This window comes from Pelodiscus sinensis, chromosome 30 (assembly GCF_052426305.1).
Source record: "Pelodiscus sinensis isolate ZL-2025 chromosome 30, ASM5242630v1, whole genome shotgun sequence".
In the NCBI taxonomy this organism is placed as follows: domain Eukaryota; kingdom Metazoa; phylum Chordata; order Testudines; family Trionychidae; genus Pelodiscus; species Pelodiscus sinensis.
In genome coordinates, this window is record NC_143081.1 from 6,828,039 (window position 1) to 6,848,707 (window position 20,669).

Sequence of the window (20,669 nt, forward strand, 5' to 3'; positions counted from 1 at the left end):
ACCCCCCCTCTGCTCTTCTCCTCCAGCCTCGCTCCAGAGTCTCCCCAGGCCGGTGACCCCCGCAGGTAACGACGTCTCCTGGCCTTGCTGAGATGCTTGTGGTGGGTTGGGAGAAGTCAGTCAGTGGGGGTGGGGCTCCCCTACCTCCCACATTGGGGGTGTTTGAAATTGCAGGGAAGGGGGATTCCCAGGGCCCCCCGTGTCACCCCTTGGGTGGGTCCAGCTGCCCATTCACAGGAGTCTCCCATGGACCCTGCAGCTGCAGCTCCAGTCCAGAGCCGCGTCCATGGGGCAGAAGAGCAGGCCCAGATAATGGCTATTTGGGGCATCTCTTTGGTGGGTCCCTGCCCAGGCCGTAGGAGAGAAGCTGCCCCAGCACCATGGGGGCTTTCCAGCACCAAAATGGGAACTTCAGCAGAGACAGCGAGGTCTGGACGGGCTGTGGAGACTGAGCTCCCACCTCCCCATGGCACTGAGCGCCCCTAGGCAAGGCCCATCAGTGTGGGGCCATGTATGGGGGGGTCTATCTCCCCCAGGCCTGTGCCCCCACAGAGGGTTCAGGGTCGGGGCACAGACCCAGCACCACCAGCCAGGACACTCAAAGCAGGTTTTGCAGAGACCCCAGAGGACAGGCGGTGAGTGGAAAAACTCCCCCCTCCCTTCCCCATGTCCGGCCAACCCTTCTCTCTTCTGTGCAGCGACTCTGGCGGGTCTGGGGTTGAAGCATTGGCAGAAACCACCCTGCCCCTCTCGGCCTCCTGCTTCCCCCAGAGTGTGGGATCTGGAGCTGCACTGGTGGGTGAAGGATCCTCCCAACCTGCCCTCACCCCTCCCCTGGATGGAGAGGGGGCAGCCTGTGGATACTGAGACACACGAGGGAAACTTCCCACCCAGCTCTGCTCCTGACACCCCTTGTCTCTGCTGGGACAGGCCAGTTGAGTCCTGATTGTTCTTTGACACAATCCCCTTCCCAGCTCCTCTGTTCTCGGGAGGGTAGAGCAGCAGGTTGGGGGGCAGGGCAGGGACACTGGGAGGCCACTGAGCATAGAGCAGCAAGTTGTGGGGTGCAGGGGTGAAGATGGGGGAAGGAATTTGCCCAGCTGTGCAGAAGGCAGGTCCATGTTCTAGGAGAGACTCCAGGAGCTGAGCCTGTTCAGTGTCACAAAGGGAAGGTTGCCCGGAAGTTCCGATGTGGGGAACAGACACGTGACAATGGAGGGTTCTGCAGGAGACCAGACAGTGATTCTACACGATCCAGTCCCTGGGAGCAGGAGCTCCACAATTTCCAACTGGGAATGAACTTTTGGATTTCATCATTGGAGAAGTAGCGGGACACGAGAGAGAATCAGGCCGTGGGTTATTTGACGTGGGGCATTTCCCAGAGGGGAAAGGTGCAGGGTGCTGGGCAGTGAGATGCGGCTGGTTTGTGTTTATATTTCTCCTCTCACTCTGATTTTCTCTTGATTGCATCCTGGCCTGTCCCTCTGCGCTGACCCCTCTGCCTCTGTTCTAGATCTCCTGCCACCTCCTACCCTCACAAGGAGAGCCACATACAAGGCGTATCCCCCCGGGGAGCTGGTGAGGCTCATGTGCTCCCCACCGCACGGTGAGCAGGCTGGGGGATACAGATTCTTCTTTCGAAAAGGGCAGCAGGGCCTCTTCATCCCCACTAAAGAGCCCTGGCTGCAATTCCCAGCTGAGAGGGGACGGGCTGGGTCCTACACCTGTGCGTACTGGAGAGAGGATCCCGAAGGAGCAAAGTCATCTAGGTGGAGCAACTCCATCTCCCTCACAGTGACAGGTGAGCCCCTTTCCTGCTGTTTGGTGGGTGGGTCACTGGGAATCTCAGGCCCATCCCAACACGTCAACGTTGGCCCTTGGCTCTGGCCAGGCCCCCCCTTGTATCTCTTGTGATTAGTTCAGGAGAGGGATTGGTCACTGTCCTATTCCCCATCCCACTGCTGGCACCAACACCCCAGCAAGTGAATGGGCGAGATCCCAGCAGAGGTCAAAGGGCTGGAGCTTCTCTGGCATCACTAGGCTGGGACTCAGCTGGAGTGTGGGAATCTCCCATGGGGCACCCAGGGCTCTGCAGCATTTGGCTGTCTCTGCTCTTAGTGCCGGGTGTCCTGCTCTGTGTCTGCTGGGAGCAGCTCCCTGACACCCCCGGCCTAAACTGCACAATCCCAAACCCACCTCCTGCAGGCTGAGCTGTCCCAGGCAGGATCTGCCCCCTCAGGTACCAAGCAAGGGAGGCAGGTCCCCTGGGTTCCTGGCAGGGAGATCTCTGTGGCTCAGTGTTTGCATGTCCTGGCAGGGACGTGGCTCCTGAGAACAGAGCTGGGGCTGGCTGGGGTCTGTGTCCTTCCTCTGCCCTTCACTGGCTCTTCCTTTGCATCTGTCACCAGATAGGAACCATCTCCCCCCACTGAGCCCCTTGTCTTTTCCAGCCCCCAACCTCACTGTGTCCCCGCAGCGACCTGTCTACATTGCTGGAGAAAATGTGACCCTCACGTGCTCAGCTGCTGGGGTGTCCAGCGTGTCTGGGATCCGGTTCTTCAGGGACAGCCAGAAAATCCACTCCATGGAATTACCCTTCCCTCGGGACAGCTACACTGACTCCCTGCAGCTGTCGGGTCTGTCTGGGTCACACACTGGAGTGTACAGCTGTGAATTCTGGACGACAGTGTCTGGGCGAGAGCTCCTCTCGGAGACAAGCAGCCCCATCAACATCACAGTGACAGGTGAGCCCCCTTTCTCCTTCCTTCTACTCACACCATGGCAGGGCATCTTTTCATGACGTGCAGAGTGAGAGACAACCTGCCCATTCAGCTCCACATAGGGAGACTCAGATCAATCTGAATCCTCCAGTAATATCACTCCCTGGTTCCTAGTAGGTTTGTGGGGAATTGTTGATGCTACTTTGGGGTTCAGAAGCTCCTAACCCAGAGAAACATTGAATCCGTTCAAGGACCAGCTCCAACTGATGAAAAGCCTCCCCTTTAGTCAGTTTAGTGGGATGCCAGGAGTGGCTGGAGGAAGATGCAGAGCTGGAGAACAAGGAACTCTACAGGACCAGGAGGGAAAACCTGCAGGTCCAGGAGCAAGGGGCTGTGCCTGGGGAATGGTCCATTTGGGTCCCAAACGTCTGAGGGAGAAGGTCCCCCTTATCTGAAGGAAGAAATCCCCACCCCGTCCTGGATCTCACTCATTTCTGTGTGGAGCCTCCCAGCACCCTGAACTGTAGCAAGAGGCTCTGGAGACAGAGCCCAGGTTATCTCAGAGCACACGGAATTTTGGGCACCATCTTCACTTTCTACCTTTCCACGTCCCTGCTGATCCTTCCCCTTTGCTGCTCCCCACAGACCCCCCTCCCCAGCCAGTGCTGAGTGTGGATCCCCCATCTGGAGCGGTGAGCGAAGGGCTCCCCCTGCTTCTCACCTGCACGGCCCCAGGGGACACCGGCGAGAGGAGGTTTCATTTCTACAAGGACGGAGTTGAGTTTGTCCCCAGGGACGCAGGGTCTGAGATCAGCACCATGGAGCCCGGCTCCCGCTCTGTGAAGGGCTCTGTGCTCAGCATCCCACGGGCCAGTCCCAATGACAGCGGGGAATTCACCTGCGGGTACGAGGACAACATGAGTGGGAGGTGGGTCCCATCCCTCCGGAGCCAGGCTGTGAATGTCACCAGGACAGGTGAGACACCCCTAATATCTTCATTGAGCTGAGTTTGTTATTCCCATGGGAGGAGACCCATCCCCAGGAGCTCTGCTGGGAGAGGGAGGCTGGTTGGGGTAACATGGAGAGAAAATAAAGTGGAGGTGAAATTCCCCTTTTCCCCCCCGGCCTTTTTCTGTCCTCAACACTGGACCTTCCTTCCCCCTCTGGCTGGTACAGATGGAATGTGCCATTTACAATTCAATGGAGTGGGTTGGGGGGTGTCACCAGAATTATTTTGGAAGGGCAGGTCCATGAATCACCAGGAATGTCCCAGTGCCAGGTGAGGCAGCCCGTGGCTTGCTGACCTCTAACTAGATAGATTCCCCTTCTCACCCAGCACATTTCCCGGTGGAGAAACCAGCACCCAGACCCCAAGGGCCAATCGCGGACAGGGCAGGGCACAGAGCAGGCAGAGAAGAGTGGAACAGACACTCGTGTGGGGTGAATGAGGGTCAGTGTCCCCCTCTCTGAGAGAGAAGGGCTGTGGGTGGGTTTCACATCCCAGCTTGGGGCTGCTGAGATTCTGGGGGAGGGGGTGCTAGAAGCACAGACACAGGGACACCATGTGCATCCCCTCAGCAGTGATGTTCACCGGCTGCTTCCACTCCGGATTCTTTCTCAGCAGATCTCAGTTTCGTCAGTGTCCGGGAGCTGGCCGTGGGCGGCTCCTTCTGCCTCATCAACGGCCTCATCTTCCTCGTCTCCTGCTACTGCTCCTAGATCCAGGTGCCTGGCTTGTTCTGCGCAGGGGCCCTTCCTTCTGTGCCTGGGATTCTCCCCACAGGGAGACCCCTCCGGGCTGCTCTTGCTCCCTGTGAATTCCAGCCTGGAGGGGGAGATGCTGGTGAGAAGCCCTGGAGTGAGAGCTGAGAAACATCCACAGGATCTGAAAGGGCTTTAGCACCAGCAACACTTCCGGGACCAACCAAAATGCAGCTGCGTCTGGAGCGGGGCACGGCCGTTTATTTATCGGGGTAGAACCCTCGTGCACAGAGTCTGCTTGCTCTGTGTGAACTCCTGCACCCCTGTATTCACACCCTACACACCGACACAATGCTGTGTGCACCCTCCGCCTCATGAAGTGTCATGGGGCTGGCCCCGGCACTGGCCAATGACATCACTGTGCACTATAGGAGGCAGTGCCACAGGCGGAGATACAGCTGCCCTCTGCGAGTCTGTTTAATTGTCTGTATTGGAACTAAGGGGAACCAGGGCTGCCCAGGGCTCGAACACCAATGGGACAGGATGTGAAGGTCACCCTCCCTTGAAATGATCATACTGATCTCAATATGCATCACTCCCAGTCGCTTTGGGCAACATACCCCCTGTAACCGATCCAGTTTAGTGTCACACCTGGCTGGGTCTGTGCCTCTCACATTGATGGGTGAATAATTCCCATGTGGCAGGTTGGAGCTGTGCGGTTTGGGATGTCTCTGGTTTTAAAGGGGAAATGGGAGCCAGCAATGGTTCTCTTCTCGCAACCCTAACGGCTGAACAACTTAATGTCTTGTGAAAGGATCTCAGAGGGGTCACGTGTGAGTCTGTGACTTCAGAAGCAAGGCCTGGTCCTGCGGCACCTTGGAGACTAACCAAGATCAATAGAATCAGGAGCTTTCCTGGGCAAACCCCACGTCCTCAGGTGAAGTGGAATGTTTCTGTGATTTCCACTCCAGTCCACCTGAGGCAGTGGGGTTTGCTAGGCAGAGGGGGTGGAGAACGAAGGATTCCTGCCCCAAAAGAAAGTCTGTGGCAGCCTCTCTCTCTCTGGCTGGCATGACACCCCCAAACGGAGAGCCAGGGACCCAAGTCACAAGGAAAGATTCTCTCTGGCTCTTTGGCTTGTGTGAAATAAAAACATTTTAGGGTAAGTTTACCATAAGTTTGGTGTGTTCGAACTAGCCACGTGCTTCCTGTTTGTTTGAAATTTGTAACTTTCTTTATTCTGCCTGTTTTCACTCACAACCTCTTCAATCCTTCATGTATTTTGCATGTCGGATATAAACCACCGACCCAGTCCTGACTGTGCCTGTGCGCTGTGTGTGCTGTGTGTGCGGACAGAGTTGTGTGTGTGCTAGGAATGTGCTGTGGGTGCAGCTGATACACAAGATGGCCCCAGACAAGGCAATGTGGATTGTGCAGTGTACGTGGGACGAGCCAGCGAAAGAGAAGTGAAACTGGCCGGGGTGTGACGCTGGCACGTCTGATCCCTGCTCTTGCCCTGGCTGCAGGGATTAGCTAAGAACTGACAAGCTCACAGCTGGAGACTAAACCAGGGTGCCTGGGGTTGGTTTGCTCTGCAGAGGGGTTAGACTTACAAGAAAGTCATTAGTGTTTAGACTCTGTGAGCGGCTCCTATGTTGGACCCCCCCCTCCCGTTCATCTCACTGATAATGGCCACGCCCCCTGTGCTAAGGTTATTTTTAAGTGTTTGCTCTGGAACTGTGAACACCCCCACAGCCACAGGATGAAGTGTGAAGTACAGCGCTAGTTTGACACAGGAGGAGCAATTTCCTGCCCAGTGTAAGAAAGACCCAGACAGCCGTCAAACAATTGTGCAACAACAGTGGAGAAAACACATCACTTTTTGCTGCCCCTACGAATGAAGTGGACAAAAACATGAGAACTTGTCACCTCCTCTTGCCCCTGGGGGAAGGGATTCCCACACGCAGCCAGGCCTAAAACTGGAGACACTTTCTTCAATACGACAATAGATGGGAGCCTGGAATTGGTGGGTTTTTTAAGTCTGATGCTAGTTACCAATGCCCCACCCCTGCCACTGCTGTGTGTGTTCCACAGTAACCACCCCCCTGTGTTTGCCTGGGGCCTTTTTAGGCTTTACTTTTGGTTTCTCCTCATCTTGCTCAGACAGAATGTGAACCTGAGCTCCTGGGGCCGGTGTCAGTGGGAGAAATTTTCCAGCCTCTGCCCCCCTCCTCAGGCCTGCTTGGTCCCAGTGTGTCTGTGAGAAACCTCCCAGCCAGAGTGTCTGCCACTCAGAGCACTTGAGTTTCTGTATCTGGAATCTTCAGTATTGCACAAAGCATTTATTTCCGCCAGTATCTGTGATAGAATTTCCCAAAGCGAACACCGTGTGTGGGCCCAGGCAGTGACCCACAACTTCCACAGAACTGTCTGCACCTGGGTTCACAGGCCGTGTCAGTTTTCACCAGAAGTGGTGAAATCCCTTCTTGGATTGGGTCTATTCCAGCAGCATTCACTGGTACGTAGCACACGGAAAACCCCTTCTGGCGAATGCAACTCTTGGGCTTCTGCTGTCACAGCGTCTGCCATCAGGTGTCTCGCCTTAGAGGATGGCGTCTCTCAAGGGCTCATTCCTTTCTGACTTGCCATTTTCTTCAAATTTAGAATTATCTGACTTCCTGCTTTCACTTTAATCACACTTCAAATTGTTATAAATGACCAAAGCTTTCTGCCCCCATTTTGTCTCCCCTGTGCCTGTAAGTGATTAATTCAATTCACATTCATGTAAGATTTGTTTTTTCAGTTCTCTAGTCCAGTCTCTGACAGTGTCACACTTCATGGAGGTTGCACTTTTAACTTTTTTGTGGTCAAGCGATTTGTGCTCACATTGTACATGCACAAGTATGATGGATGGGAGCTCTACTACCTTATTTTAAACATTCTAGACATTCTGTTAATTAAATTGCCCGTTAAGAGTTAAACCAAGAGACAGGAGATATCCAGGGGGCCAGGAGAGACAGTGATAAGAAAATGAGAGATTTGAATAGAAAACCATGTTCCTCGTGCTTTAGTTTTTGTGTGAGTTCAGGGTAGGAGCTGGGCAAGAGATGGACTAAGCCAGGTTTTTTCTGCAATATCTGTGCCTAAGGCAAGACTAATCTTGGAACCACAGACGTGAGTAGAACAGGGAAAGTTCAGTTAGATGCAACCATTTTGTTTTTATTTTGTGGTGTGGTTCAACTCCTCTCTGCTTAGCCCATGTGACCCCTGATACCAACTGAATGAATCTGTCCTTTTAACCTGCCTTTTTTTAGTTGCTCTGTAACACGTAGCAATCAAGTCTGTCTTCTTGTTTTGTTAATAAAACACCTTTTAAGGACTATGATCTGATTCCTGTGTCCTAGACATCAGGGGAGTTCTGAGTGATTGTGCCTGAAATTCAAGGTCAGCTGTTAAGATATTACACTTTGATTTCCTAATCTCTCCAGAGAAAGGTCTAAAGAGCTCGGGGTTTCCGCACAGGTAGAAGTTCTCAAGTGAGTCATCTCAAGGGGTTTTTCATCTGGGTGATTAGAACTTCTGTCAGGCAAGTTCAGGGGATCTGTGACCTTACAATGTTTTTTACACCGAAGCTTTAGTGGCAGGGAATTTTATGTCTCTTGTGGGCCCCCAACTTCTGCATTCAAAGTGCCAGAGGAGGGAGCAGCCTGGACAAGAAGCCTTTGCTCATCTCGGTTTGCATCCTATATTTCACTTGCAAACACTGGAGTTAATTTCACAGAGCTGTCAGTTTTCTTCTCATTCTCTGCGTCTGACACCCTGTCATGATCTTGGGGTTCATCCAATAAATAAATGGCCGAGGGAGGTTGTGGAATCTCCATCCCTGGGGATATTTAAGAGCAGGTTGGACAGACATTGATGACGGATGATGTCAATTGTGCTTGTCCTGCCATGGCAGCTGGGGATGGAACTTGATAACCTCTTGAGGTCACTTTCTTCTCTAAGATTATGAAATAGGATGGAGGTTTGAACACAAGACACTGGAGAGCATCTGTGGTGATCTGCTGGGTTTGGGTTCTCCCCCCCAGCATTCAGGGCACATCCCTCAACTCCCCTATTCCCTTAGGAGGGAGCAACTCTACATTTTAATCTTCCATAAACACACTCAGTTACCCTTTGTTGCTGCTCATGGCTTATTCAGGGGCTTGGAGCTGGCAGTGGGAGGCTCCTTCTTCCTCATCAATATCCTCATCTTCCTCATTGCCCACTGCTGCTCCTAGAGCCGGGGAACTGTCCAGTTCTGTGAAGGGCCCTTCATTCTGTGCCTGGGATTCTCCCACAAAGTGACCCCTTTGGGCAAAAGAGCGCGCCGAGGACAGAAAGCCAAGTGGCCCAATCTAGGGGTACGTCTAGACTCCATCCCTCTGTCGGGAGAGGGATGCAGATTAGGGAGGTCAACACTGCATATGAAGCGGGTATTTAAATATCCGGTGCTTCATTTGCATAAAAATGGCCACTGCTTTTTGCTGACGTGGCACTTTGTTGGCAAAAAGCAGCAGTCTAGAGAGGGATCTGTGGAGAAAGAAAACCTTTTTCGGCAGATCCTGTAAACCTCATTGCACGAGGCATAAGGAATCTGTCGAAAAGGGCTTTCTTTCTCGACAGATCCCCCTCCAGACTGCTGCTTTTTGCCAAAAAAGCGCTGAGTTGACAAAACGTGGTGGCCATTTTTATACAAATTAGGCATGGGATATTTAAATCCCTGCCCTATTTGCAATGTCGACCTCCCTAATCTGCATCCCTCGGCCGACAGAGGGATGCAGTCTAGACATACCCTCACGGTCTGTGCCAAAGTTCCCTGCAGCCCAGCAGAACTTCCCAGGGCTGTTTTCAACCACACTGCAGGGCCCCAGCTGGATCTGGGCCTGGCTGGAGAGTTGTGGCCAATCCCCCACTGGGGTCAGTTTGTTGAGTCTCCTGCAGTTGATGGGGCCTGGTGGAAACTAGAGTAACCCGGCTGAGTTTCCTTTACCCCAGTTGAATGCCTGGCCCAACCCCAGAGCTGTCAGTCACTAGGGGCTGCTGGTTTAGCTCCTCCCTCTAGTATCAGCAGTGGAAAATTGGCAGCCGTCCCCCACACACCATGCGCAGCGAGCACCGAATTCGGTCACACCGCCGAGCTAAGCGGTGACCACACCTGAGGCTGTGACTTCCTCTGCCTGTGTCAGAGGGGAGGGTCCCATCCCCCTGCACCAGACGGGCCAGTAGCTGAGCTGAGAACCCAGCTCCCAGCCCAGAGTGACCGGCTCAGCATGGCGCTGCCCCTGCTCTTCCCTCTGCTGGGTAAGTGCCTCCCTCGCCCCCAGCCCCTCGGTGTGTGTCTGTCGGGAGACTCCCCCTCTCTGACCACGTCTCCCCTTCTCCTGCTCCCCCAGCCCCTCCCCAGAGCTCTCACCCCCTCTCTGCTCTTCTCCTCCAGCCTCGCTCCAGAGTCTTCTCAGGCCGGTGACCCCCGCAGGTAACAACATCTCAGTTGATGGCTACTTGGGGCATCTCCCCAGTGGGTCCCTGCCCAGGCCATAGGGGAGAAGCTGCCCCCAGCCCCATGGGCATGACCCAGCCTCACACTGACAATCCCAGCAGAGAGAGCGAGGGCTGGATGAGCCAGGGAGACTGAGCTCCCACCTCACCATGACACTGAGCCCCTGGGCAGGACCCATCGGCGTGGGGCTGTGTGAAGGGGAGGGGTGTTCCTCTGCCCCAGCTCTGGCCTCCCACAGGGGCTCAGACCCAGCACCACCAGCCAGGACACTAAAAGCAGGTTTTTCAGAGATCCCAGAGCACAGGTGTTAAGTGGAAAATCTCCCCCCTCTCTTCCCCATGTCCAGCCAACCCCCCTCACTTCTATTCAATGCCTTGTAGCTACTGCTGGGGGCCTGGGGTTGAAGCATTGGCAGAAACCACTCTGCGCCTTTTGGCCTCCTGCTTCCCCCAGAGTGTGGGATCTGGAGCTGCACTGGCGGGTGAAGGACCCTCCCAACCTGCCCTCACCCCTCCCCTGGATGGAGAGGGGGCAGCCTGGGGATACTGAGACACATGAAGGAACCTTCCCATCCAGCTGCGCTCCTGACACCCCTTGTCTCTGCTGGGACAGGCTGATTGTGACCTGCTTGCTCCTCGGCACAATCCCCTTCCCAGCTCCTCTGTTCTCTGGAGGGGGGAGCAGCAGATTGGGGGACAGAGCAGGGGCACTGGGGGTCACAGGCTGTGGAGTGCAGGCGTGAAGATGCAGAGACGGGGGAGGAGGAATTTGCCCAGCTGTGCAGAAGGCAGGTCCATGTTCTAGGAGAGACTCCAGGAGCTGAGCCTGTTCAGTGTCACAAAAGAAAGGGAGGGAGGGGATGGGGACTGAATCCTTGCCCAGAAGTTCCAACATGGGGCGCAGACACGTGACAATGGGAGGTTTTGCGGGTGACCAGAAAACGATTCAACACGACCTGGTTCCAGGGAGTGGGAGCTGCACAAATTCCAGCTGGGAATGAACTTTGGGTTTTCTTGATAGGGGGAGAGATCATGGGATACAAGAGAGAGATAATGGGACACGAGATTGAGAGAGAGAGAGAGAGAGAGAATCAGGCCGTGGTTCATTTGAGCTTTGTCTACACTCCAGGGTTTTTCGAGAAAAACAGCCATTTTTCCAAGAAAATACTCATGGAGCGTCCACACCGCAAGCTCATTTTTGCGCAAAAAATGGAAGGAAGAGGGGGTTTTCTGTTATAGGTATTCCTCATTCTACAAGGAAGAACGCCTTTTTATGGAAGACCTCGTTCAACAAGAGATGTGTGTGGACGGGGAAGGAAAGAGGAAAAGGCACAGGTGGCCTTTTGGCCCTTCTGCCCATAGCAATCAGAGCTGACTTTCGAGCTCTGTAGTCCGGATGCTCTTTTTGAAATAGCTGATCACTTTTTCACTGAGTTTTTGCAGTGTGGACGTTCTCTTGTGTAAGAAGGTTTCTTCCGAAAAAGCTCCTTTTGCAAGAGGCCTGCAGTCCAGACGCAGCCTTGCTGTGGGGCATTTCCCAGCGTGGGCGTAGGTGCCAGGCAGAGAGATGTGGCTGGTTTGTGTTTCTATTTCTCCAGGGCTGATTTCTTCTCACTTCTCATTTTTTCTTCAGTGCATCCTGGCCTCCCCCTCTCCACTGACCCCCCTGCCTCTGTTCCAGATCCCCGACTGGATCCTACCCTCTTGGTGAGAGGCGGCTCTTTGGTGTATCCTCCCGGAGAGCCGGTTACGCTCGTGTGCTCCCCTCCTCGTGGTGAGCAATCTGGGGGATACAGATTCTTCTTCCGAAAACAGCAGCAGGGCTCCAGCACTCTGCTCAGGGAAAGTCTAGAGCCCCAGCTCGAGTTCCCAGCGGAGAGGGGACGGGCTGGGTTCTACACCTGTGCGTACTGGAGATGGGGATCCAAAGGAACAACGTCATTTAGGAGCAGCAGTCCCGTCTCCATCACAGTGACAGGTTAGCCCGTTTCCTGCTGTTTCGGGGGTGGGTGACTGGGAATCTCAGACCGAACCCGACACGTTAGCTTTGCCCACTGGCTGTGCTCAGGGCCCCTCCTTGTATCTCAAACACTCTCTGGTGGGCTTGGCTGCCAACTCATCCTCAGAGATTGGACACTGCTGTGTGGCAGCTCACAGTACTGGGGCACCAGGTGGGCACTGCTGCAGGGAAGCTCACAGCACTGGACTCTGAGCTGGGCACTGTCAGGGAGACCCTCAATGAACCTTGAGTCCTGCAGCTGTTTGATTGGTCTGTTGTGATTAGCATCAGGAGAGGGATTGGTAACTGGCCTGTTACCCACCCCACTGATGGCACCAGAACCCCACTGGGAGAATGGGCGAGATCTCAGCCGGAATCAAAGGGCTGGAACTTCCCTGGAGTCTCTGGGCCAGGACCCAGCTGGAGTGTGGGAATCTCCCTTGGGGCACCCAGGGCTCTGCGGCATGTGGCCTCCTCCTTCCCTCAGTGCCGGGGTTCCTGGTCTGTGCCTGCTGGGTGCAGCTCCCTGACACCCCCAGGCTCAGCCGCACAACCCCCCCACCCCTCAATCCCTACAGACTGAGGTGCCTCCTCAGGTACCCAGCAGGGGAAGCCGGTCCCACAGGGTTTCTGGCAGGGAGATCTCTGCTGCTCAGGGTTTGCATGGTCTGGCAGGGATGTGATTCCTAAGCACGGACCTGGGGTTGGCTGGGTCTCACAGAGTAGGGATCCATATAGGGATGTAGAGGTTAGAGCGGACCACAAGCTAAATATGAGTCAGCAGTGTGATGCTGTTGCAAAAAAAGAAAGCATGATTCTGGGAGGCATTAACAGGTGTGTGGCGGGCAGGACACGAGGAGTCATTCTTCCGCTCTACTCAGCGCTGGTTAGGCCTCAGTTGGAATATTGTGTCCAGTTCCGGGAACCACATTTCAAGAAAGATGTGGAGAAATTGGAGAGGGTCCAGAGAAGAGCAACAAGAATGATGAAAGGTCTAGAGAATATGACCTGTGAACAAAGGCTGAACGAAGTGGGTTTGTTTAGTTTAGAAAAGAGAAGATTGAGGGGGACATGATAGCAGTTTTCAGGTATCTAAAAGGGTGTCATCAAGAGAAGGGAGAAAACTTGTTCATCTTTGCATCTGAGGACAGGTGAACAAGCAATGGGCTTAGGGAGGTTTAGGTTGGACATTAGGAAAAAGTTCCTAACTGTCAGGCTGGTCAAACACTGGAATGAATTGCCCAGGGAGGTTGTGGAATCTCCATCTCTGGAGACATTTAAGATTAGGTTAGATAAATGTCTGTCAGGGATGGTCTAGTCAGTACTAGGTCCTGCAATGAGGGCAGGGGCCTGGACTCGATGACCTCTCGAGGTCCCTTCCAGTCCTAGTGTTCTATGATTCTATAGTAACTGTCCCCTCCCCCAACCCCCTTCTCTTTTCCAGCCCCCCAGTTCACCGTGTCCCCATTGCAGCCTGTCTACATTGCTGGGGAAGCCGTGACCCTGACGTGCTCAGCTGCCGGGGCGCCTGCCGTTTCTGGGTTCCGGTTCTTCAGGAATGGCCGGGAAATCCACTCCAAAGAACTCCCGTCCCCTCGGGACAGTTACAACCATCCCCTGCAGCTGTCGGGTCTGTCTGGATCACAGGCCGGAGTGTACAGCTGTGAATTCTGGAAGACACTGTCTGGGCGAGAGCTCCTCTCAGAGACAAGCAGCCCCATCAACATCACAGTGACAGGTGAGTCCCCTTTTCTCCTGCTGGCCCCAGGGCAGGGTATCTTCTCATGAAGCAAAGGATGAGACACTCAACTCCACACAGGGCCAACCAGGTCAATTTGAACCCCCTGGAATATCACCCCTGCTTCCTGGAAAGTTTGGGGTCCACCTGGAACTGATTAACAGCCTTCCCTTTAGTCAGTTTAGTGTCGCACCAGGTGCAGTGGAAGGAACATTCCCTGGTTCAGAACAGGAACTGTAGAGACACTGTCAGGTGTAGGAGGGAAACCTGCAGGTCCAGATGCGAGGGGCAGGGAGAGCCCTGCCTGGGGAATGGTCCCTTCACCTCCTGAGGGGAGCCAATCGGACAGGGAGTTGCTGTTTCCCCAGACAGGGAGATGAAGCTCAGTGTCCTGCTGCCCTGAAGTGCAGGAGCCACCGTGTGAAATTAGGATCTTTGTCAAAATTCCTCCATCCCAGCAGCCCCCATTGTGTGTGAAGGGGCAATTCCCATCCCTAGCCCGGCCCTCGCTCATGTCTGTGGGGAGCCCCCCAGCATCCTGATGTGAACCAAGAGCTCTGGAGAGAGAATCCAAGTCAGCTCTGAGTGCACTGAACTGTGGGCACCATCTTCACTTTCTCCCCTGCCCTGTCCCTGCTGACCCCTCCCCTTTGCTGCTCCCCACAGATCCCCCTCCCCAGCCAGTGTTGAGTGTGGATCCCCCGTCTGGAGCGGTGAGTGAAGGGCTCCCCCTGCTCCTCACCTGCACGGCCCCAGGGGACACCGGCGAGAGGAGGTTTCATTTCTACAAGGACGGAGTTGAGTTTGTCCCCAGGGACGCAGGGTCTGAGATCAGCACCATGGAGCCCGGCTCCCGCTCTGTGAAGGGCTCTGTGCTCAGCATCCCACAGGCCAGTCCCAGTGACAGCGGGGAATTCACCTGCGGGTACGAGGACAGCGTGAGTGGGAGGTGGGTCCTGTCCCTCAGGAGCCAGGCTGTGAACGTCACCGTGAATGCCACCAGGACAGGTGAGGTACCCCTAATTCCTTCATTGAGCTGAGCTTGTTATTCTTATGGGAGGAGACCCATCCCCAGGAGCTCTGCTGGGAGAGGGAGGCTGGTTGGGGTAACATGGAGATAGAAAAGATATTGGAGGTGAAATTCCCCTCCCCCTGCTTTCTCTGTCCTTAACACTTCAATGGCCCAAGTCCCTCAGCACCTCCCTATGCCCTAAATGGACTGAGCCCTCCCCCATTCCCATTTGCGGAAGCAGAAAGGAGGAAGCACGTTTCACAGGGGCTTGTGCCACCGCAGGGAATTGAACCTCCCTTGTCAATCCCGTAACAACTGGATTTTCCTTCCCCCTCTGGGGCAGGCTGGTACAGATGGAATGTGCCATTTACAATGCAGTGGGGGGGGGGGGGGGTTCACCGGAATTATTTTGGAAGGGCAGGTCCCTGCATCACCAGGAATGTCCCAGTCCCAGGTGAGGCAGCCCGTGGCTTGCTGGCCTCTACCTAGATAAATTCCCCTTCTCACCCTGCACATTTTCCAGTGGAGCAACCAGCACCCAGGCCCTATGGCTGAGCCTGAACAGGGCAGGGTACAGGGCAGGCAGCCAATAGTGGAACGGACACTAATGAGGGGTGAATGAGGGTCAGTGTCCCCCACTCTGAGAAGGGCTGTGGGTGGGTTTCATGTCCCAGATTGGGGCTGCTGAGATTGGGAGGGCGGCTTATCACGAGTGCTAGAAGCACAGACACACGGACACCATGCGCGTTCCATCAGCAGTGATGTTCACCGGCTGGTTCCACTCCGGATTCTCTCTGCAGCTCGCAGCTTCCTCTGGCTCCGGGAGCTGGCCGTGGGCGGCTCCTTCTGCCTCATCAACAGCCTCATCTTCCTCGTCTCCTGCTGCTCCTCCTAGATCCCAGTTCCTGGTTTGTTCTGCGCAGGGTCCCTTCCTTCTGTGCCGGGAATTGTCCCCACAAGGAGACCCCTTCAGGCTGCACTTGCTCCCTTTCAGTTCCAGCCTGGAGGGGGAGATGCTGTTGGGAAGCGCTGGAGTGAGAGCTGAGAAACATCCACAGGATCTGCAAGGGCTTTAGCACGGTCACCAGTTCCGGAATCAACCAAAATGCAGCTATGTCTAGAGTGGGGCACGGCTGCATATTCATCGGGGTAGAACCCTCGTGCACAGAGTCTGCTTGCTCAGTGAGAACTCCTGCACCCCTGTCTTCACCCCCTACACACAGACACAACGCCATGGGCACCCTCTGCCTTGTGCGGTATCACAGGACTCGACCCCGGCTCTGGCCAATGACATCACTGTGCACTATAGGAGGCAGTGCCACAGGTGGAGATCCAGCTGCCCTCTGTACTTCTGTTTTATCATCTGTATCTGAACTGAGGGGAACCAGGCTGCCCAGGGCTCGAACACCAATGGAGCAGGATGCAAGGGTCCCCCTCCCCCGCAATGCTCATATTGATCTAAATATGCATCACTCTCAGACGCTTTGGGCAACATACCCCCTGTAACCGATCCAGTTTAGTGTCACACCCGGCTGGGTCTGTGCCTCTCACTTTGGTGCGTGAATCATTCCCATGTGGCAGGTTGGAGCTGTGCGGTATGGGATTGTCTCTGGTTTGAAATGGGCAAATGGGAGCCAGCAATTCTTCTCCTCTGGCAACCCTAATGGCCGGATGATCAAGTTAATGGCTTGTGAAAACCTCTCAGAGGGGTCGCCGTGTGAATCTGTAACTTGGAACACAAGGCCTGCTCCTGTAGGGTATGTCTACGCTACAGCACTAATTCGAACTAAGCTCATTTGAATTAGTGCATGTAGACCTAAAAACTAATTCGAATTAGCGTTTTGCTAATTCGAACTAGCATGTCCACATTGAGACGAAAGTTAAGGCTGAACCGAAGTTAAGGCTGGCCGGAAGCAGTGCCGGCAGGGCATCGGGTTAGGACTTAGAGTGTGGAGCTGCTGCCTCAGGCTAGCCGAGGGCTGTGCTTAAAGGGACCCGACCCCCACCCCGGACAGACAGTTCTCAGGGGTTCCCTGCTTGTTTGTCTACCTCAATGAGGGACAGCAAAGCAGTCCTGACTTGGAGTGCCCTGAGTGCCCACACTCGGCACATCACAGCACTCGGCCATCAGCCCGGCTGCACTTGCCGCAGGCTGCCATCTGGGGGGGGGGGGGTCAATCGGGGGGCTGTCAGGATCCAGGAGTCCCTGCAGGAGAGCTTCCACCCCAAGGAGCCCACAGAGCCTCCCCAGTCCTCCCCATTGGGGGCTCATGCCCCATTCCTCCCTCACCTCCTTCCACTTACCCCTCCCTAGCCCCCCTTCCTGATGTACAAAATAAAGGACACGTGTGTTCAAAAATAGAAACTCTCTTTATTTAACAAAACTGGGGGATGGGGAATTAACCTCTGGGGAGACTGGGAAAAGGAGGTGGGAGAGGGGAAGAGAGAGGGTGGGAGAGGGGAGGTGGAAATCTGGGAGGAGGGAGCTGGAAGGGGGAAGCCAGGGGAAGAAGAAGGAGGGGAAGTATCAGCCTATGGTACGTCAAATCTTCAGTACCGTGTACAGATGTGGTCTCCTCACCTCAAAAGAGATATTTTGACCTTGGAAAGGGTTCAGAAAAGGACAACTAAAATGATGAGGGGTTTGGAACAGATCCCATATGAAGATAGTCTAAAGAGACTGGGACTTTTCAGCTTAGAAAATAGGAGGCTGACGGGGGATAGAGGTCTATAAAAGCATGAGTGGTGTGGAGAGGGTGAATAAAGAAAAGTTCTTCATTAGTTCCCATAATAGAAGGACTAGAGGACACCAAATGAAATTAATGGGCAGTAGGTTTAAAACTAATAAGTGAAAGTTCTTCTTCACACAGCACATAGTCAACCTGTGGAACTCCTTGCCACAGGAGGCTGTGAAGGCTAGGACTATCATAGAGTTTAAAGAGAAGTGAGATAAATTCATGGAGGTTGGGTCCATGGAGTGCTATTAGCCAGGGGGTAGAAACGGTTTGTGGAAGGCTGGAGATGGATGGCACGAGACAAACTGCTTGATCATTGTCTTCAGTCCATCCCCTCCAGGGTAGCTGGTGCAGGCCACTGTTGGCAGACAGGATACTGGGCTAGATGGACCTTTGGTCTGACCCAGTACGGCTGTTCTTATGTTCTTATATTCTAAACTCAGGGCTCAGAGTCCGGGGTCTCACTGGACCAACTTGATTTTCATGCAAACTTGCTCCTGGGTTCACATGTGGCCTTTGGTGGCCAGGCTGGCAGCTATCCAGTTAATTAAGTTAATTCAAAATAGCACTGTAGTGCAGACATACCCTGATAGAATTTCCCAAGGGGATCGCTGTGTTTGGGCCCAGGCAGTGACCCACAACTTCCACAGAACTGTCTGCACCTGGGTTCACAGGCCGTGTCAGTTTTCACAGGAAGTGGCACCCTCTTGGATTGGGTCTATTCCAGATGCATTCACTGGTATGGAGCACACGGAAAACCCCTTCTGCTGAATGCAACTCTTGGGCTTCTGCTGTCACAGCGTCTGCTGCCCTGCATGTCTGGGGAGCATGTTCTGGACTGAAATCTCTTTCTTGGAGCCGTTTCTCTTTTCACACGTCGTTAATACCCCACACGGGTCTGTCTCCGAGCAGAGACTCTGTCTGCTCACAACAAGTTTTCTTCATTCTTTGCTTTATTGCTCCATGACGCCATCAGGTGTCTCGCCTTAGAAGATGGCGTCTCTCAAGGGCTCATTCCTTTCTGACTTGCCATTTTCTTCACATTTAGTCAGTATCTGACTTCCTGCTTTCACTTTCATCACACTTAAAATTGTTATAAATGACCAAAGCTTTCTGCCCCCGACATTTTGTCTCCTCTATGTCTGTAAGAAATTAATTCAATTCAAATTCATGTAAGATTTGTTTTTTCAATTCTCTATTCCACTCTCTGATACTGTCAGACTGCATGGAGGTTGCACTTTTACCTTTTTTGTGGTCACGATATTTGTGCTCAAACAGACCATGCACAAGTATGATGGATGGGAGTGGTACTACCGTATTTAAGACACTCTAGACATCCAGTTATTGTAATTGTCTGTAAAGAGTTAAACCAAGAGACAGGAATATCCAGGGGGCTAGGAGAGACAAGGCTGAGAGAGTAAGAGATCTGAATAGAAAACCGTGTTCCTTCCGCTTTAGTTTTTGTGTGAGTTCAGGGCAGGAGCTGGGCAAGAGATGGACTAAGTCAGGATTTTTCTGCAATATCTGTGCCTAAGGCAAGACGAATCTTGGAACTACAGGTGCATGTAGAACAGGGGAAGTTCAGTGAGACGCAACCATTTTGTTTTTATTTTGTGGTGTGGTTCAACTCCTCTCTGCTTAGCCCATGTGACCCCTGATACCAACTGAATGAATCTGTCCTTTCAATCTGCCTTTTTTGAGTTGCTCTGTGACACGTAGCAATCAAGTCTGTCTTCTTGTTTTGTTATTAAAACACCTTTCAAGGACTATGATCTGATTCCTGTGTCCTAGAAGGCAGGGGTTCTGTGCGATTGTGCCTGAAACGGAAGGTCGGCTGTTAAGAAATTACACTTTGATTTCCTAATCTCTCCTGAGGAAGATTTAAAGAACTTGGGGTTACCCCACAGGTAGACGTTCTCAAGTGAGTCATCTCAAGGGGTTTTGCATTTGGGTGATTGGAACTTACCCCACACAAGTTCAGGGGATCTGTGACCTTATGTGACGTAGTGGGGGTACCTGGCTGGTTTCTATGCTGCTGGCTCTGGGGGAACCCCCACTGGCTGCCGTGGGTACCACGACCCAGCAAAACAGGATGAGTCACTATGCAAACCAGTGGCCAGACACCCCCCATGGAGAGGAACAAAGGAAGATGGAATGCTGCCTTGGCTGGGGGGCAGGGCTGGAAGTGAGTGAGTTGGTTGCTGGCTGTCGGAGGGCATGGAGGAGAGCCTAGGGGAAGGGGCTGGAGTTTAGGGGCCCAGTCTCCCCCATCTCAAGGGGGCCTGAGGCATCCTAGCCCAGTTCCTGTAACCAGATTACATCTGTGCTGCGCTGTGCTGGAGGAGCAATAAACCACCCTCAATTCCACTGGCTGGTGCAGTCTGTTTGTGCCATTTCAGGGTGCAGGAGACGGGGAACCCCCAACGCGCCGTCACACTGGTGTCAGAAGTGGGATGCACTGCACCCCGTGGATGGAGCTTCCAGCGGCAAGCGACAAGGCGCAGTAGAAGCAAGAGCCCTGGAGCCAGGCGTGCTGGAGACAGAGCGAAGCGGTTCCGGGGAATCGTGGGGCGCTGCAGCACTAGACTGGTGAGTCTGCACCGAGGGGACCAGCGGGCAGATGGCCTACGCCCCACTCTTGAAGGCAGAGCTGGTGGGGCTGTGCAGAGAGAGGGGCTTGCCTGTGCAGAAAGCAACCAAGGCCCAGCTGATTACCCAGCTGGAAGAGAATGACCAGCCACAGGGCCAGGATCTTGTCCCCAGGGGAAGCAGCCAGACCCCCCCTGAGAGTGTGTCAGGCTCAGAGAGGGGGAGGAGCGCTGGAATCCACAGGAGAGATGAGACAGCTTCCCCCAGGAGGCCTGCAAGCTGCAGCCCATCTAGGGCAGGGGCCAGCCAAGCAGAGCTGCGGCGGCTGGAGATCCAGCTGCGGATCAAGGAATTGGAAGTAGAGGACCGAGAGAGGGACCGCCAGGACCGAGAAAGGGATCGCCAAGATCGAGAGAGGCAGCGGCAGCATGAGCTGGCCATGGCAGAGCGGAGAACCGGCGGGGCACTGGCTGCGCCAAGTGCGGATGGGCCCCAGGGTCCCAGAACTGCCAGATGCTTGGAGAGGCCCGTGGTGGCCCAATTGAAGGACATGGGTGACATAGACGGGTTCCTCAGTGCCTTTGAGAGGGCCTGTGGACTGCAACGGGTCCCCCCAGCTGACTGGCTGCAGGAG

At 54.1% G+C, this 20,669-nt stretch overlaps 1 protein-coding gene across 1 annotated transcript in view; it reads left to right on the top strand.

Annotated features, from left to right (window-relative positions):
* Nucleotides 1–20,669, top strand: part of LOC149521079 (basement membrane-specific heparan sulfate proteoglycan core protein-like) — a 141,791-nt gene that overhangs the window by 30,275 nt on the left and 90,847 nt on the right. The window contains exons 7-8 of the mRNA XM_089774210.1: nucleotides 3,366–3,695; nucleotides 14,366–14,707. Coding sequence (XP_089630336.1) covers nucleotides 3,366–3,695; nucleotides 14,366–14,707 — 672 coding nt within the window. The remainder of the gene's footprint in view (nucleotides 1–3,365; nucleotides 3,696–14,365; nucleotides 14,708–20,669) is intronic.